At 44.4% G+C, this 20,000-nt stretch overlaps 1 protein-coding gene across 2 annotated transcripts in view; it reads left to right on the top strand.

Annotated features, from left to right (window-relative positions):
• The window catches only part of LOC139754459 (uncharacterized), a 413,997-nt gene extending 405,681 nt beyond the window's left edge, over positions 1-8,316 (top strand). For both annotated transcript variants that reach the window (XM_071671732.1, XM_071671733.1), the window contains one exon: positions 7,041-8,316. In XM_071671732.1, the coding sequence (XP_071527833.1) occupies positions 7,669-8,277 (609 nt within the window). In that variant the 5' untranslated portion in view covers positions 7,041-7,668 and the 3' untranslated portion in view covers positions 8,278-8,316. The remainder of the gene's footprint in view (positions 1-7,040) is intronic.
• Positions 8,317-20,000: the final 11,684 nt, after the last annotated feature.

Raw genomic sequence — 20,000 nt, 5'->3', positions numbered from 1 at the left:
GGGGAGGGAGCCTCGTTAGTGCACTTTAGGAAATGAGGGGGTGGGTGGTGCAAGACAGCAGTTTGCTTCCCTTTCACAACAGAAGTTCAAATCATCATCAGTCTGTGATAATGAGTACACAACACACACGAGATTCCTCCAGAGTCCGCGTGGAGCAGAGGAATCAGGAACGTGTCGAAGTGTCGAAATTCAACGCGTGTCGTTTCCTTGAGGTAAATGTCAAGATGCTTCGGCAAGCAAATCCCACAGAAAAAGGATTGTAATGCGTGTTTGATTGGGAGAAGTAGGGCCAACGAAAGCAGTGGAATTATTAAAAAATTGTATTACTCACACACACACACACACACACACACACACACACACACACACACATACACACACATACACACACATGGGGATAGGGGAGAAAGAATACTTCCCACGTATTCCCTGCGTGTCGTAGAAGGCGACTAAAAGGGGAGGGAGCGGGGGGCTGGAAATCCTCCCCTCTCATTATTTTTTCTTAATTTTCCAAAAGAAGGAACAGAGAAGGGGGCCAGGTGAGGATATTCCCTCAAAGGCCCAGTTCTCTGGCGAATAGTTTGAAAGAAAAGAAATGTATATATATATATATATATATATATATATATATTTTTTTTTTTTTTTTTTTATACTTTGTCGCTGTCTCCCGCGTCTGCGAGGTAGCGCAAGGAAACAGACGAAAGAAATGGCCCAACCCCCCCCCCCCCCCCCATACACATGTACATACACATGTCCACACACGTGTATACATACCTACACAGCTTTCCATGGTCCACCCCAGACGCCTCACATGCCTTGATTCACTCCACTGACAGCACGTCAACCCCTGTATACCACATCGCTCCAATTCACTCTATTCCTTGCCCTCCTTACACCCTCCTGCATGTTCAGGCCCCGATCACACAAAATCTTTTTCACTCCATCTTTCCACCTCCAATTTGGTCTCCCTCTTCTCCTCGTTCCCTCCACCTCCGACACATATATCCTCTTGGTCAATCTTTCCTCACTCATTCTCTCCATGTGCCCAAACCATTTCAAAACACCCTCTTCTGCTCTCTCAACCACGCTCTTTTTATTTCCACACATCTCTCTTACCCTTACGTTACTTACTCGATCAAACCACCTCACACCACACATTGTCCTCAAACATCTCATTTCCAGCACATCCATCCTCCTGCGCACAACTCTATCCATAGCCCACGCCTCGCAACCATACAACATTGTTGGAACCACTATTCCTTCAAACATACCCATTTTTGCTTTCCGAGATAATGTTCTCGACTTCCACACATTTTTCAAGGCTCCCAAAATTTTCGCCCCCTCCCCCACCCTATGATCCACTTCCGCTTCCATGGTTCCATCCGCTGACAGATCCACTCCCAGATATCTAAAACACTTCACTTCCTCCAGTTTTTCTCCATTCAAACTTACCTCCCAATTGACTTGACCCTCAACCCTACTGTACCTGATAACCTTGCTCTTATTCACATTTACTCTTAACTTTCTTCTTCCACACACTTTACCAAACTCAGTCACCAGCTTCTGCAGTTTCTCACATGAATCAGCCACAAACGCGGGAGACAGCGACAAAGTATAAAAAAAAAAAAAAAAAAAAAAAAATATATATATATATATATATATATATATATATATATGAAGGTGAAAGTGCAATTCGGTAGGAGTTCAGATATTCTCATTTAACATGTAATATAATCTTAAACTCATTCCTCACATTGAAGCACAGAAAAAAAATATTTCCTAAACCCGTTTCTACTCTCGTCAGAAAATATATCACAAAAGACATTAGATGAAGTCATTAACATTTTTTTCTCCTCCGGTTGAATATGATGAAAAAAAAGAGATTGAAAGGTCTTTTAACTGGTATCTCCTTAGCTTAAGTGGTTACGCAAGGGGAGCGGGTCCCCGGGAGCGTACTTACATGGACTAACTACTGACCCAAAAAAATGACGGGTTGGCATCAGGAGCCATTAAACTGTAAGTCCCAGGTACAGGTCAGCAGTCCTTTATTGGCCCGGTGATTACGGGTGCCATCAGGGAGTCGTCTGGGAGGTGGGGGTCTCTCTCTCTCTCTCTCTCTCTCTCTCTCTCTCTCTCTCTCTCTCTCTCTCTCTCTCTCTCTCTCTCTCTCTCTCTCTCTTACTCTACTCTACAGCACAAGTTCCAAATTTCCATTTATGTAAGAGGAGTAATAGTATGATAATGATAATAATGCTAATAATAATAATAATAATAATAATGATAATAATTACTTCCTGGTAATAGATAAACTGGAGAGAGAGAGAGAGAGAGAGAGAGAGAGAGAGAGAGAGAGAGAGAGAGAGAGAGAGAGAGAATTTTGCATCTTTTTCTGTATATTAGTCGTTATGTGCTCTCTCTCTCTCTCTCTCTCTCTCTCTCTCTCTCTCTCTCTCTCTCTCTCTCTCTCTCTTTCTCTCTCTCTCTTTCTCGCTTTTCTATTACCAGGAAGTATATACCATTATAGTCAGGCTTCCCCCTTAACCATACCCTGCCTTTGACTGGGGCCAGCCAGCCCACCTCCCCGGTTAACAAAAATACTTATATATTCCTGTAGCCACAGAGTTTCGCTCACAAGTATGTTGCAAGACTTTTTCGTCCCCCCCTCCTTTTTTTCTTCTTCACGTCGTGTAAAATCATTTGCAGAAATGATCGATCTTCCTCCGGGTACTAAAAATCAAGAGTTTTCAATAATAGTCAAGTTGTCAAGGATTTTTAGTTAGCAGTAATTAATATTAGGGGAAAAAAGAACAGTTACGCTTTGACGTCTTAGATTTTATGATATACACAATGACTGAATGGAAGGTAAAGAAGGTAAAGCAGATATTCGTTTTGCATGAAGTAGGTAATTTATTTTTTTTACAGTATATATATATATATATATATATATATATATATATATATATATATATATATATATATATATATATATATATATATATATATATATACACACACACGTCACAGGAAGTGGGTGCTTAACTTTCTCCTCAACTTACAGTAATATGAAGAGTCTTAGAAGACGTAGGAGGAACGGGAGGGTAAATGGAGACATGGTGAAGAAAAAGAAGCGAATTCATTTTAAATTAGAGAAGCAGATAGAGAATAGAGAAGGAGAGGAAAATAAGATTGTAGAAAATAAAGCTTGAAGTAAAAGAGTAAAGAGGAGGATAATAGCAAGACATATGCTGAATGATGCCTTATGTTCCATGTGTTGACGAATTAATTGTCTCTCTGTGTGTGTCTCATATGTAGCCACGCTCACTGTTTATATATGTGCAACAACATATGCTGAATGATCGCACACTTGCCGCAGCATATGCTGAATGATTCTCAGTATAGCAGAACCTACCGTAAGTATATATATATATATATATATATATATATATATATATATATATATATATATATATATATATATATATATATATAAGCACCTCAATTCACACTAAGTAGATTCAATTTACAAGTGACACAGCACATACTGGGGTAGGACTGCTATGATGACGCGACTACCTCCAGAACTAAGCCCAGCCCAACCCAACCCAACCCAGTACAACCCAACCTAGCCCAACCCAACCTAGCCCAACCCAGCTTAGCCCAACCCAGTCCAGCGCAACCCATCCCAACCCATCCCAACCTAGTCGAACCCAACCCAACCCAACCCAACCCAACCCAACCTATCCTAGCCCAGCCCAGAAGAACCAACGTGGGTAAGAGGCCGAGTTTCTTTTGGTGCTCGCACAGACCCAGGTGGGTCTTGGGCTTTGACGGACGGCATTACTATCACCTTCCTCGTGGGGGAGAACCCCCCGGACCTGTGAGATGAATGAGTGAGGGAAGAGGGAGTGTGGGTATTATGGTGGTTATATGAAGGAGATTTGTGGCTGATGATGTGGTGGTGGCGGTGGTGTGTGGGTGGGGTGTGTGGAGGGAACTAGGGGAGGGGAGAGGTGAGTGGGAGATATATGAGACGGTGGAGATATATTGAGATGAATTCTGCCGGGGTTATTTGAGAGAGGCACGAGGATGGTCGGGTGGGTGGGGTGTGAGGTTTGTTAGTAGGAGGGTCACACGCTCCAGATAAAGTACGAGGGAAGGGAGGGAGGAGAAGCGCGACGAGGGAAAAATGAAAGACACAGAGGAAGCAGATGATGTATAAGAGGAATGAGAGATGAAGAAGATGCGAGAAAGAAATCTGACGCGTATGAAATAAGTATTAGACAAATAAGAAAGGTATGATAAAGGAATAATATAAAAGGGATGTAAGAGATGATTTAAGACAGATAGGTAATAGATGTGATTGAGAAATCTGAAGGATCAAGGAAACGCAATATAACTAAATGATAATGGGATAACTCTTCCCTATTTGCTCATGTTAGCAGTGAACAGTTCTACGAAAAATGGAAGGAGAGAACATTAATGTAGATGTAAAGAGTTATAGTATGAGAGTTTAAGTGAATGGAATAAACTAGATGGTGAGATTGTAAATCTGGACTGCATACAGAAGGTTATGTATGAGTCGTATGATAGTAGTAGGGAAAGGTTAAGAGATGGGAGGGTCCCATCGAATGTGAAACTTTTGTTCCACCCTAACCCCTATGTACAGCACGAACAGGTAATCACACACACACACACACACACACACACACACACACACACACACACACACACACACACACACGGGGGGGGGGGTGTAACCCGAGTCGAGGCCATGACTTCGAGAGAGACATCAGCTGTGAGGACTATAAAGTACGGCTACTTCATTAGGTCACCAAGTTTGTACATCATTACCAGACAAGTGTACTCAAGGGAGGGCATGTGAGTGCCTCTCACTTTTCTTTATCCTTCACCCTTTTCCAAGAAGGGTATATATATATATATATATATATATATATATATATATATATATATATATATATATATATATATATATATATATATACTGAAAATAAGAACAAAGAGCATTTCATTTCTCCTATTTTTGGTGATATGTTATCCAAGACGTAATAAACACAAGCGAAGGAAACAATAGACAAGCAGATACCAAAGGAAGAATATTATGGTTTCCTCTTCATTTCTGAAAACGACAGAAAACGTGTAATTATTTCATTATTTCTTTTTCAACAATTCCTTTTCACACCGGCTTTTCAGCACTATTCAGAAGGTGTTGAAAATTCCGTCTATGTCGATTGGTTGCCATCAAGTGAAATACCTCTGCCATTGTCACCTAGTGTAGTGGACTGGTATATATTGGTGGAAAGATCGTTTCTCTCGTTTTTTTTATTCTGAAATTTCCCAGCAGGATATATAGATTGTGGGCAACACAAGAGGACAGGATGGTAATAAATGTTTGAACTTAGCTGTGTGTGTACACGCTGGACGAGGGGCACGCCCCTCACCACACCAGATGTCTGTCCAAACGTCGTCATTAGGATTGATGCCCCTGTCCTGGGTGTTGTTTGAAACACACACACACACACACACACACACACACACACACACACACACACACACACACACACATATAGATCCCATGGCACGAACTGTGATTTTGAATGACGGGTTTGAAGTCTTCCTCAGTAATCACGCGACTTTTTATCTCTCGTTTTGCATTCCTCAGGCTTGAAATTCACAAGGAATTTAATTCTTTATGATGTAAAGGTATTGTTTATGAATGTTATGAATTGTAATTCATTGGATCACCTTTAGTCATGGGTGTAGAAGTGATGGACACTCTTATAAGTGTAGTTGTAGAAGTTCTTGAGACCCTCATGTGTAGGTGTAGAGGCACTTGAAATCCTCAAGTATGGGGGTAGTGGTAAACACCTCAGGTACACGAAGGTGTAGGTGTGCTTGACACCCTCAAGTGTACGTGTAGAGGTACTACTTGACACCCTCAACTGTGGGTGTAGAAGTGCTTGATACCTTCATTTGTGGAAGTAGTGGGTGTAGAAGTGTTTGATACCCTCATTTGTGGAAGCATTGGGTGTTTGACACCCTCAGGTGTGGATGTAGATGTATTTGACACCCACCCAGGTGTAGACGTACTTGACACCTTCAGGTGTAGATGTAGGAGTATTTGACACCCTCAGGTGTGGATGTTCGTGTAAGCGATAAACTGTAAAATAATCTCTGTCTTGAAACAGTCGAGCGGTGAAATACAAGTATTAAGTATACATTTTTCCCATGATAATTATCAGATTGTCATTATCATCCTTCTTGATCATTATCATCGTTGATTACAGACTCATGCAAGGTGGGATGATGATGGTGGTGGTGGTGGTGGTGGTGTAAAGCAATGCTTTGCATTCTACCCACAAACAAATCAGTCCAGGTCACACTACTGGGGATAAAGGACATTGTAGAATACTACTCACTTTCGAGCTATACTGTAATGTGATTTAATGATGTGACCGATTCTACTGATGGTGAAGGGAGTAGGTGGAGAAAGTTATATAGTAAATATCCGGACATGTTCACTGTTGTATGTTTTCAACAAGTTTATGTATTACTCTCCCCAGGTCTTTATGTGTCGTCTGTTGCAATTCTAATGCAAATTTTATGTCATGAGCAAAAATTGAAGTATATAGCTTAAGTGATGGAACAAAAGATGTGGGTTTTTGCCACCACCAGCAAACTATGACTGGGGTCGTTTTCTGTTATATCAACAAACGCATCATAGCTCTGGGCGAATAGTGTTATCAGCAAGTATAAAAACAATATATGAGATCCGGGTCTCGTATGGAATAGACATACCTACGAAGACTGTGTACAGAATTAAATAGGTTATGCTAAGTGCCACGACGTACTCATTAAACATAAGTAATCATAAAAGTAATGTATATTTTTCAATATTATTACTTTTAAAATTTTTAATCTCTATCATTGTCTGACTTTTATTTCAGGACCTCTTATTATAGTCTTATTGCAGACCTCAGGTGCCAACAACATACTGATGGCGTGTTCCTCTTCCTTTCCAGGTGTGGTGATGGATCACAATAGACGTGAGGGTGCGTGAGTGGCAGCCCCCTCCACACTCACACTCGCCCAGGATGTGGGAATGATTCCAGGCATATAGCACCACACAGGGAGGTGGTAGGCAAGTGGCAAGTGGGCATCTTCAGAGAGAGACACACATGATTGCGACACCATATGACCTTATGTGATTGTGATACCGTTGAACCCCCGTGTGATGGTGACGCCGCTGAGCTTCATCTGATGGTGATTCCAATGATAGAGTGATGGTGACATCGTTGAACCTCATGTGATGGCGACTGCGTTAAGACCCGTGTGATGTTGACGTCGTTGAACCCCGATTAATATAGCCTCGTGTTGTGATGACGTTGTGGAACCCCATGTGCTGGTGAGACGCTGCTGAGCCTTGTGTGATGGTGACGTTACTGGCGACCCGTGTGATGGTGACGCCGCTCGGTATTTTATGAGACGCTGCTGGGCCTCATGTGATGGTGACGTTGCTGAAGATCCGTGTGATGGTGACGCCGCTCAGTCTTTCATGAGACGCTGCTGGGCCCTATGTGATGGTGACGTTACTGAGTCCTGTGCGATGGTGACGCCGCTAAGCCCCCATGTGAAGGTGAGCGCCGTGTGATGGTGACGCCGCTGAGCTCCGCGTCTCGGGCCGCCAGCACTGAGAACCTGTTGGCGCCGTCCGCGGACGAGGCGCCCACACCCGTCGTCATGCCCCGCCCGCTCATCACGATGGGCGAGAGCGCCGACAGTGGCGACAGCGTCGTGATGTCGTACACCCCGTCGTCGGCGCTCGTCTCCCTGAACCAGCGGTGCTCCGCCAGTGGCTCCGAGGACGTCGGCGCCACGCGCTCCGTCCCGGACATTGAACTGCACGCGCGGGAGAGCCGGCCGGAGTACCGCGGCTATCGCCTCCTGGCGCCGCAGGTGAGGTGCTCGTGTTCGCACCTGCCCAGGGCGCCCTCCCACGAGAGCGTCCGGTCGGTGCAAGGCGGGGAGGTGGTGGTAGTGGCCCCGACGCTCTACCGGGACCGCATCATCCGCCAACACTCGCAGCCGGAGACCTGCGTCCATTGCCACCACCCGAAGCCCTCCGCCTCCCTACGCTACCTGCCCCGTCAGGAGTCCTGTGGCACCCACGCGGCTTCCGAGGGTATCGCCACCATAGCCGCTGACACCCTCCGCATCAACGGCGCCCTCAGCTCCTTCAAACAGGTGAGTCACTCTTAGGAAGCACTTACCTCCAGAACAGGTGAGTCACTCTTAGGAAACACTTACCTTCAGAACAGGTGAGGCGCACTTATGAAGCACTTACCTCCTTCAGAACAGGTGAGGCGCACTTATGAAGCACTTATCTCCTTCAGAACAGGTGAGGCGCACTTATGAAGCACTTACCTCCTTCAGAACAGATGAGGCGCACTTATGAAGCACTTACATCCTTCAGAACAGATGAGGCGCACTTATGAAGCACTTACATCCTTCAGAACAGGCGAGGCACTCCTACGAAACAACTCCTTCAGAACAGGTGAGGCGCACTTATGAAGCACTTACCTCCTTCAGAACAGGTGAGGCACTCCTACGAAACAACTCCTTCAGAACAGGTGAAGCACTCTTATGAAGCACTATCTCCTTTAGAACAGTTTAGGCACTCTAAGGGAAGCACGTAGGTCCTTCAAACATGAGAGGGGGTTGTAGTGAGGCACAAAGCTCCTTCAAGCCTATGAGGGGCCTTTCGAAGCACTTAGTTCCTTCAAACTTGTAAGGGGCTGTAACGAAGCACGTAACTCTTCAAGCTTTTTAGGAGTCTAGTGAAGCACTTAGCTCCTTCAAACTTGTAAGGGGACTTAAGTGAAGCACGTAGATTCTCCAAGTTTGTGAGAGCTGTCGTGAATCACTCAGTTCCTTCAAGCTTTCTGAGGGTATCTACTGAGACGCTTATCTCCTTCGGGCTCGTAATGGGTTCCATTGAAGTACTTAGCCCCCTTCAGAGAGGCGAAGGACTCTTTTGAAACACCTCTCTCCTCCAGACAGATGAGGGTGTGTGTGTGTGTGTAGTAAAGCTCTTTGCTCCTTCACAAAGGTAAGATACCTCATCGAATCGCTTCCATCCTTCAAACAGCTGAGGTACTCTCATGATACACTCAGCCATTTCCAAAGGTTGAAGCACTCAGGTGAGGCACTCGACTCTAATGAAGCAATTAGGTCCACCAAGCAGAAGTTTACACAAACACTTCAAACAGGTGGGTGACTGACGCCTATAAAAAAAACACACCTGTAATCATATTGATCTGGCACTTGGCACCTTTAGAAGTTGTTGTTCCTCTCGAAACCAACAGCACGAAGAAGCTACTCATACTAAACCTAACTTAACACCACTTCTAACTTCGTAGATGCTAGATTTGACATGTAGATTTTACCTTTTGTTATAGTTTCTAATTCGTACTCGTTCTAACTTACCAGGTTTGTCGTTACTAAAGCAATGATACTCGGAATGAACCTTCTGTGCTTTTGCTCATATAATGAAAATGGATTACACAAAATTATTGGTTATTTCATCGTGGTATAAACAAATGTGTTGAAGTTTTATCGTAGTTTTAGCATAGATTATCTTAGTCTATCTTCTGTTATGTAGCGAGCACCTAAAGAAAATGGGTTTTACGTGGGACTAACGTCTGTGGACTCATGACGAAAATAAAGTCTGTAGGTTATCACTAAATGGCTATATTTCGTTTCATGTCTTTGTTTTTGAACGTAAAATGATTTGATGAGGGCCTTACGTCAGTGGCTACACGAAGGAGAGATAATTTCCGTAGTGCAGCAAAGTTGTAGTATGGCAGGCTAACATCAATGGATTCGCGTGGGGAAGATAATCTCATTAGTTTTCCATATACCTTGGCATGTTTGTGATATATCATGACGAGTAAAGAATTGTAGTTGTTGAACGTCTTACGATGGTGGATTAAGGAAGGGGTGATAATTTCATTAGTTTGCCATTAGATAATCCGAGCCCGTTTTCTGTGACGTATCCTGGCGTCTAGAGAAAATGAATTCGATGGGGGACTTATACAAGTGGGATCATGTAAGAAAAAGAAATATCATAGACATCCTGTGCATTGCGGAAGATAATTGATCCTTCACATGTGAACGCTAAATGTCTCCAACTGTTCGTACAGTACTTCTGATTCAAGTAAATAAAAAATTTACTTTCCTTTCTCGAGAGAAATTTAGATATATATATATTGTTCTATCGTCTAACAATCTTACGGAGACATATTTATGTCAATCAAGTAGTGGATGACAATTATTGCACATAGGCCTTGGCAGTCATTTCGAATTTGTGATTCTCACTTGCTGCGAGGGGATGAATGCCTCCGTACCGTCTCCAGTGGCTTAATCCTGGGGGAAATGAGGATGAGAACCGGTTTGATGAGAGAGAGAGAGAGAGAGAGAGAGAGAGAGAGAGAGAGAGAGAGAGAGAGAGAGAGAGAGAGAGACCCCATTATTTTTTTTTTCACATGAAATACACCTACAGCATATGTAAACAATAGTAAAGTTCGCCAGCCATGCTGTGCCCGTTTTCTCTGGCCCAAAGCCTGGTTATCGTATGGCGGTTAAGAGATCCGGCGTTATCGTACAGTAGCGAGGAAGTCGTCGGTCCCTAGCGCCTCCGGTGTCGTGCCTCCAGGAAATTAAGAAGATAAATTCTTCAGATAACAACACTGCTGCACGGCGGCGGCGACAGCGGCGTCTGGAGGTCAGGTGGTTGTGGGTGTTGAATAGGGAGACCCTGATAAAACCTTACGCACATTCTCTCTCTCTCTCTCTCTCTCTCTCTCTCTCTCTCTCTCTCTCTCTCTCTCTCTCTCTCTCTCTCTCTCTCTCTCTTCACTCCCCACAACGAGAGATAATCCTTCCAGTCTGGCCCCCATAACACACCTGGCAGCTCGTAAATTCACACGACTCGTTCTTCGTAACTCTCGCTTTCCCTGCGCTTCGCGGTACCTCATACGCCTCACCTCATAAAACCTCCTCGTAGGTACTCGTAAGTAGGTATGCGTAGGTACTCGTAAGTAGGTATGCGTAGGTACTCGTAGGTAGGTATGCGTAAGTACTCGTAAGTAGGTATGCGTAGGTACTCGTAGGTAGTTATGCGTAGGTACTCGTAAGTAGGTATGCGTAGGTACTCGTAAGTAGGTATGCGTAGGTACTCGTAGGTAGTTATGCGTAGGTACTCGTAAGTAGGTATGCGTAGGTACTCGTAAGTAGGTATGCGTAGGTACTCGAAGGTAGTTATGCCTAGGCACTCGTAAGTAGGTATGCGTAGGTTCTCGTAGGTAGGTACTCGTAGGTAGGTATGCGTAGGTACTCCTAGGTAAGTATGCACACACTCTCTCTAGTCTCGTAGGTAGGTAGGCAGCCACAGACCAGGGAGGCGTATATATGCATATTACCGGTACTACCTACCTACGCATCGGGAGGGTTAGTGACGGCTGCGTAGTGAGCCAGCTCTACAGCGGCTGTCAAGTTTTCTTCCCTGTACAAGGTTACATGGCTGGCGTTCATTACACACACACACACACACACACACACACACACACACACACCACACACACACGCTGTAACACATGACTCGCACAGTCCTTTACTCTTAGCTCCGTAACTTCCTGCGGTGACCACTACGCGCTCTCCGTACTCACTCTAGTGATCAAAATCTCGTTCGTCTGTACCTGCCAGGAAGTTTTCATCCCAACGATTGAACGCAACGCGCTCGCCATGCCCCATTATGAAACCCTGGAACAGTAAGTGCTCTCTCTCTCTCTCTCTCTCTCTCTCTCTCTCTCTCTCTCTCTCTCTCTCTCTCTCTCTCTCTCTCTCCCGGACGGATACATAACCCCAGACTCCTGCGATGTACCGGTTCAGACAGCATAAAAACGAGACGTGATATATCGTGTCTTCTTCTTGCCTAAAATGAAAAAAAAGAAAGGGGAGTTTAATCGTGTACGTCCCTCTTGCACTCAGGGAGTGCGGGCACCCTTACGTCATTTTTCCCCGGTGATTAATTCATTCCCGCTCTGTCCACTTAATATCTTTCAAAGATCTACATGCATCAATTTCCGCTCTGTCCCCCACCCCTTAACTATCCCCCCAAAGGTCTCGTAATATAGGAGTCATTAGAGGGGGAAATGAGTACTTGCAGTTCATTGGGTCGTTATCAGATTAATGAAATAAAGTGATAGTATTAGAAAAATTTTTTTTTTAAAGAATACAGGGCCATTCCGCTTCAGAAAGGGGTCTCTGGGTGATTAGATATGGTAGCTGGTAGCTGGTCCCTGCCGTCTTCTACCAGTTGGGTCGTGGCAGCAGCGAGGCTCATCTCCCTCATAACCCATAGCCAGCCTTCAAAACCCTCTCAGTTACCACACGGAATAGCCTGGTCCAGGGGCCCAACACCGCATCCAGCACTGAGCCCACCCTGGTCAATCAGCTTGAGCTTCGTGAGTCCAAGCTTAGCTTCCCTAGCACCCCCGGGTCAGTCAGCTTGAGCTTCGTGAGTCCAAGCTTAGTTTCCCTAGCAAACCCGGGTCAGTGAGCTTGAGCTTCGTGAGTCCAAGCTTAGTTTCCCCAGCGCACCTGGGTCAATCAGCTTGAGCTTCGTGAGTCAAAGCTTAGCTCCCCAGCAAACCCGGGTAAATCAGCTTGAGCTTCGTAAGTCCAAGCTTAGTTTCTCTGGCACACCTGGGTCAATCAGCTTGACCTTCGTGAGTCAAAGCTTAGCTCCCCCAGCAAACCCGGGTCAATCAGCTTGAGCTTCGTGAGTCCGAGCTTAGTTTCCCTGGCACACCTGGGTCGGTCAGTCGGCTTGAGCTTCGTGAGTCCAAGCTTAGTTTCCCTGGCACACCTGGGTCAATCAGCTTGAGCTTCGTGAGTCCAAGCTTAGTTTCCCTGGCACACCTGGGTCAATCAGCTTGAGCTTCGTGAGTCAAAGCTTAGCCTCTTTAGCAAACCTGGGTCAATCAGCTTGAGCTTCGTGAGTCAAAGCTTAGCCTCTTTAGCAAACCTGGGTCAGTCAGCTTAAGCGTCGTGAGTCAAAGCTTAGCTTCCCCGGAGCTGGTACCACAGCTTGAATCCAAAAAAGAAAAAAGCGATCATAATTAGTTTTAGGATAACGTTTTTGTTGCTGTTGAAACACGCGTCAAAAATGCGGGTTGAGTAAGATGGAGCGAGTAGAGGAGTCTCGCTCGTATTGGTGTATTTGATGGTTTCACATTAGTATTACGAAATACGAACGAAAACGGTAGATTAAGATCTCTTAATGAGTAGAAAAAATTAGAGCAAAAAAAAAAAAAAGAGTACGTATGTATGAGGATCTTATTTTGAAAAAAAAAGAAAACGGATGACGGTCTTGATGAGAGGTAATTTAAACGGTGAAAAACGGCCCAAAACTCTCAGAATACGTGGAGATGACTTAATAGCTCCACTGACACGAAAAATGAAAATCAAATGAATTAGATCTAATTTATATTCGTGATCTTAGGAGTGACTTGGTAGCTGAGATGTGGGGCTAACACGGGTGTAAACCTCTCTCTCTCTTCTCAAACTACACAGATAGGTAATCGCAAACTAGGTAATTACACATACACTCGATCGTTTAGTGGCGTCCGCTTTAGGTAGGAGGGAAGTGGGTCGTGCCATTAGTCAAAAAACGCGTCGACCAAACAGAGGTGATTCTGAAGCTCGAACGAAGACGCCTGAGGTAATCCCGGGCTCCGTTTTCTTCCGTTGCGTCATCCATCCGGACGTTTTTGGTGGTGTTAGGCGTGTGTGGGAGGTGGGGTGGGGTGTGGGTGAGGGGTCGTGTGTGGAATCCTCCATTGGAAGGACAAGGCACGAATTCGCAAGCCTGGCAAGCCTTCAGAGAAATGGATCCTGCCTGGAAATCGTAAATGGGGTTTTGAACACGATCGAAAATATTGTTGGATTTCGCTCCCTCGTCGTCGATGGATCTCGCCCCACGACTCCCACAGTTTTTGACCGTATCGTTCATAAGTTTCAGAGTCTTGGTCTCTGACAGAGAAGCTATATCTTTTCCTATTTTCCTTGAAAGACTTTTTTTGTTTTTTTTATAAACGAGGAACTCCTGTTGTATTGTACCTTTTTTTATTTTAAATGTTCCTGGGAGGGAATTTCTGATCAGGTAGTAGCCGATAGCCATTCGATTCGATGTAAATGTATCTAACACATATGTATAAATGAATGCGTTCGTCCTGGTGTATATATACAGTACTGATATGCGTTCCTTATGACGTACGTACATAGACTATGATCTATTCATGCCTTAGTGAAGAGAAAACGTTTTAAGCATGGAGTAAAGTTATATTTTAGAAAGAAAGTCTTAGAGTCCCTCATGTATATATATATATATATATATATATATATATATATATATATATATATATATATATATATATATATATATATAGGGGATAGGGATAGGGGAGAAAGAATACTTCCCACGTGTTCCCTGCGTGTCGTAGAAGGCGACTAAAAGGGGAGGGAGCGGGGGGCTGGAAATCCTCCCCTCTCATCATTTTTTTTTTTTTTTTTTTAATTTTCCAAAAGAAGGAACAGAGAATGGGCCAGGTGAGGATATTCCCTCAGAGGCCCAGTCCTCTGTTCTTGACGCTACCTCACTAACGCGGGAAATGGCGAATAGTTTGAAAGAAAAGAAAGAAATATATATATATATATATATATATATATTCATATCATTAAACAGGTCGAAAATAATACTTTATAGTAATTGTTCGTGTTGTTCACTAACGCCTATATTTTCTTGCGGCTGTGTGGAGGGAACGTGTACGTATACAAGGTCTCCCTCGCAGTTACGGACGTTTGGCTCCTCCGTCAAGAGAGGATCTGCAGATATATATATATATACACACACACACACACACACCAGGGTGAGGAGTGACCCGGTCTAAGGCGAGGGGAGAGGACTTGCACATCCCGGCTTGGTGGACATCTCCGCCAGCTCGCTGAAGATCTCTCTTATCTCTTATCGGTCACTTGAGGAGTTGATGTAGTTTACGAGGACGCCTATAGTGTCTCTTTTGCGCTGAACTGCCATTCATAAGTATACCAACTGATGTCTTGGTGTTTAGCTCCATATGTTTACCAAATGGCGTCCTAGCTTCGTCTCTTCGATGTATATCAACTGACTGTTATATTTCTCACTTGTGTCTCCCCTGATGTGATTATTACACGAAAGTGCACTGGGGAACTTTTCGTGTATCATTTTCCTCGTGGACTCATAGGAATATATTTATGTATATATATATATATATATATATATATATATATATATATATATATATATATATATATATATATATATATACAGTGCGTAACAAAAGTCCATTCCCAGGGGGATGTAAGATGGGTGCAGTGCGGCAGAAGTGTACAATTGCCTGCCGCGTAGCGCAACACCGTCTTTCACTGCAGCCGTGGGAGCCGTCTCCTCCCATAGAGCAATAAGGCACACCCTGAGTGAACGAGGGAGGTAGGTACCGTTCAAGCACACCCGTGTAATATCCAGGATGCATGAAACACATCCTTGGACGGGGACTAGAGAACCCCTGCTGACGTGGCACACACACACACACACACACACACACAGACATACACACACACCCTTCCCTCCCCGGAAGGGTCTTGACCAATTATTCATCCCTTAGGCAATATTGCGAAGTCGGCCGGAGCGTTCGTATTAGCAGCTACGCCATATTTAAGAGGGCATCGAACGCTCGATGGTGGGAGGGTGGGGGAGAGAGAGAGAGGAGGAGGAGGAGGAGGGACGGAGGGACGGAGGGAAGGAGGAGGAGGAGGAGGAGGAGGAGGAGGTAGCAGCAGTAGCGGCTGCTGGAACTGGAACAGCAGGAGCAGCTGGAGAATGTCCGCTAGTATCGACAGCTGGAGGGAGGGAGGGAGGAAAGGAGGGTGTGTGTGTGTGTGTGTGTGTGTGTGTGTGTGTGTGTGTGTCCTAACAAGAACTGTGTGTCAGAAGCCCTCCTACCCTCCTGTTTTCCCTCCACTGTTCTGCTGAGCGTCAGCCGCTGCTGCAGGCGCAACAGCAGGGAAGAATCATAACCTCTCTCGTTTTACATCACAAAGTCTTGTCTTGTTCCAAGGGTGCATGATGGAGGCCCTTTTTTCAGTTTCTTTTTTTTTCTTTTGACATTTTTCTCTTTAGGGATGAGATTGGACGTAGCGTTATCTGTAAGAATAGTAACCCTCGACGGTGTTCATCATTCAAGGTGCTGGATGAGAGAGAGAGAGAGAGAGAGAGAGAGAGAGAGAGAGAGAGAGAGAGAGAGAGAGAGAGAGAGAGAGAGAGAGAGAGAGGCGGTATAAGACTCTCCATCCACCACTAAGAACCTTCCTACAATACCCAAGATTACCTCAACCAAATTGCCCCCCCGAAGAATTCCCTATAGTGCCACAGTTCCCGAAGTCTCCCATATACCACTTCCCTCCCTCCTCCTCCTGCTCCTCCTCCTCTTCCTCCTCCTCTTCCTCCTCCTCCTTCTCCTCCTCCTCCTCTTTCTCCTCCTCCTCCTCCTCCCCACCGTCAGCCACAAGAGTACTCTCCCGTGTTACCGCCAGATTCCCCAGTCAGGAAACTTAACGTCCCCGCTGAAGTCTCTCATAAACCGCCAAAGACCACTCTCCCAGACCCTAATAGTTTACTACAGCATCCTAGATTACCTCACCGGCATCCTGTACACTATCTCGCAGGACCTCGCGATCTCCTATAGGAATTCTTTTTGCACCTTAGAAATGCCTTGATATTTTTTTTTTTCTCTTCGTTTTAGGTCTTGAAAAAAATCACCAGCTCGCCAGAAGCAAAAAGGGAACCCCCAAGTCTCAGTCCCAAAGTTTCCTTTATCGCTCTCACTGGAGTGTCTCTGTTTTTATATCTCTCACAACCACCACACGCATACTGTTGTGTCATCCAGCGAACCATCTTTCCCACGACTACTTCACTCTCTCTCTCTCTCTCTCTCTCTCTCTCTCTCTCTCTCTCTCTCTCTCTCTCTCTCTCTCTCTCTCTATCTATCTATCTATCTATCTATCTATCTATCTATCCATCTATCTCTATCTCTTAGAGTCCCCGTCATCTCTCACCCGGGATCCTAAAGTCTTTGAGGACTACCAAAGATTCTCTCAAGATACTCCTCCCCCACCACATCCCTACCCCTACTCTCTCTCTCTCTCTCTCTCTCTCTCTCTCTCTCTCTCTCTCTCTCTCTCTCTCTCTCTCTCTCTCTCTCTCTCAGCACCCCACACTATCTCGAGCAGCCGTAAATCGCCTCTTGAGAGCCACTGGAGAGGCAGATCAACACGAGCTTGTCTCAGGGAGGAAGCTTCGCTTCAGGAAGTTTACGAGGCTGTCAGTAACATCTTGAGAGAGAGAGAGAGAGAGAGAGAGAGAGAGAGAGAGAGAGAGAGAGAGAGAGAGAGAGAGAGAGAGCCGGAGAAAGAGTGATGGAGATAGAGAGGCTGGTATGACGGTAAGAAGGGTTAGGGAGTGGGTAAGAGGGGAGGGAGCTGGACGAAACGAGGAAGAAGGGAGAAGGATGCAAGGAGGTAGATGGATTGAGAGAGAGAGAGAGAGAGAGAGAGAGAGAGAGAGAGAGAGAGAGAGAGAGAGAGAGAGAGAGAGAAGCATAAACGAAAGAGAATGGGTAGAAGAGATGAGTACAAACGAATTAAGAAGAAGAAGAAGAAGAAGAAGAAGAAGAAGAAGAAGAAGAAGAAGAAGAACAACAACAACAACAACAACAGCAAAAACAACAAGAAAATGAAGAAGAAGAAGAACAACACCAACAACAACAAAAACAACAAGATAATGAAGAAGAAGAAGAAGGATGAGAGTGGGTGAACGTCAGGGATCAAGACTCAAAGTGGGAGTGGAGATAAAAGGAAAGCAATGACCTTTGACCTCTCTCTCTCTCTCTCTCTCTCTCTCTCTCTCTCTCTCTCTCTCTCTCTCTCTGTCTCTCTGTCTCTCTCTCTCTCTCTCTCTCTCTCTCTCTCTCTCTCTCTCTCTCTCTCCATTTCGTCACGAGCCGACAACCTTTTGTCCACCACCAGCAAGATGACGACCCTGCAAGTCTTTTATTCTCTCTCTTTACTTTCAATTCTTCTATGTCTTTAACACACACACACACACACACACACACACACACACACACACACACACACACACACACAACCCATATATATATATATATATATATATATATATATATATATATATACAAAGCTCCAACAGCCAGGATCGAACCTGGGACCCCTTGTGCAAGAGGACCCTCTTGCACAAGGGGTCCCAGGTTCGATCCTGGCTGTTGGAGCTTTGTATGTTATATGAAGGTGCGCGTTCATATACACTTTATTCGTATATATATATATATATATATATATATATATATATATATATATATATATATATATATATATATATATATGTGTGTGTATCGATTTCACATTAAGATGCCCTTTAACCAGATGTGACAGAGAGACGGAGCAAAGAAAAACAGGATGTGTTTACCCGGCGTAAAAGGAACCAGGGAGGGAAGGTCTTGTTTTGATAGGGGCAACTGCGTGTAATCGGAGAGGTTCGTTCCCCTTGTTCCCCCCCAATCTTGGATATGGGTTAAAGTCGTGCATAATGATGCGCTCCGCCTTTTCCTGTTTTTGGACCAAATGTTTTTTTTCTTTTCGGAGAGAGAGAGAGAGAGAGAGAGAGAGAGAGAGAGAGAGAGAGAGAGAGAGAGAGAGAGAGAGAGAGAGAGATTATAAAACCGGCCAACCACAACTATAAACATAGCAACACAACAGCGCGATCGGTAGCTTACGAACTCACCCATAAAATGACCAAAACATCCCAGAGCCCCTTGAGGTCGATGACCTTTAAAACACACACACACACACACACACACACACACACACACACACACACACACAGTGGCTGAAGTGAGGTCATTTACCGCCTTCCACAACCCAGCCAAACATCTTGAGATCCCACTCGGGAACTACACCTTTCAATAACGTTCATATATATATATATATATATATATATATATATATATATATATATATATATATATATATATATTATATATATATATATATACATATATATATATATATATATATATATATATATATATATATATATATATATATATATATATATATATATATATATATATGAAGGGTGTATCACCTTGTTTATAAGGATATGCGTCCATTCGAATATCTAGTTGCAGTAGAGCTCGCAAGAAACATGCTTCTGAGGTGAGCAATGTTGATTACGGGTCTGTGACGAAGCGCTGGAAAAAAAGAAGAGACAAAGGTTGGCTTCTGGGTTCATTGGCCTTACGGAGGAGGATGAGGAGAGTGTCCCAGCACAATTTAGGTACATGCGTAGCTGGGTAAGGAAGTTCCACACTCGACTGTGGAGGTTCATAAGATTCATCGAGTTTTTTCCCAGTTTCATGTAAGAAAGTGCGTTCACATGACGGTCGTTCTTGTGGCAAAAGTCCTCTTGGAGTAGGAATGAGAACTTGGTATGATAATGCCAGAGATAAAAAGATAATCTTAAGACCTTATAGCATTCACAAACATCCCTGACTTGAACATAGCATTACTAGCATCCCCGACTTGAACGTAGCATTACTAGCATCCCCGACTTGAACATAGCATTACTAGCATCCCCGACTTGAACGTAGCATTACTAGCATCCCCGACTTGAACGTAGCATTACTAGCATCCCCGACTTGAACATGGCATTACTAGCATCCCCGACTTGAACAGGGAGCTTCAGGAGCGGTACATGCAGTAAAGTACTGTGATGTCTCGGTTTTCACGAAACTAAGATTGAGAACAAA

Source organism: Panulirus ornatus, chromosome 17, assembly GCF_036320965.1.
Source record: "Panulirus ornatus isolate Po-2019 chromosome 17, ASM3632096v1, whole genome shotgun sequence".
NCBI classification, from domain to species: Eukaryota; Metazoa; Arthropoda; class Malacostraca; order Decapoda; family Palinuridae; genus Panulirus; species Panulirus ornatus.
This window is presented reverse-complemented; position numbering and strand designations above follow the sequence as displayed.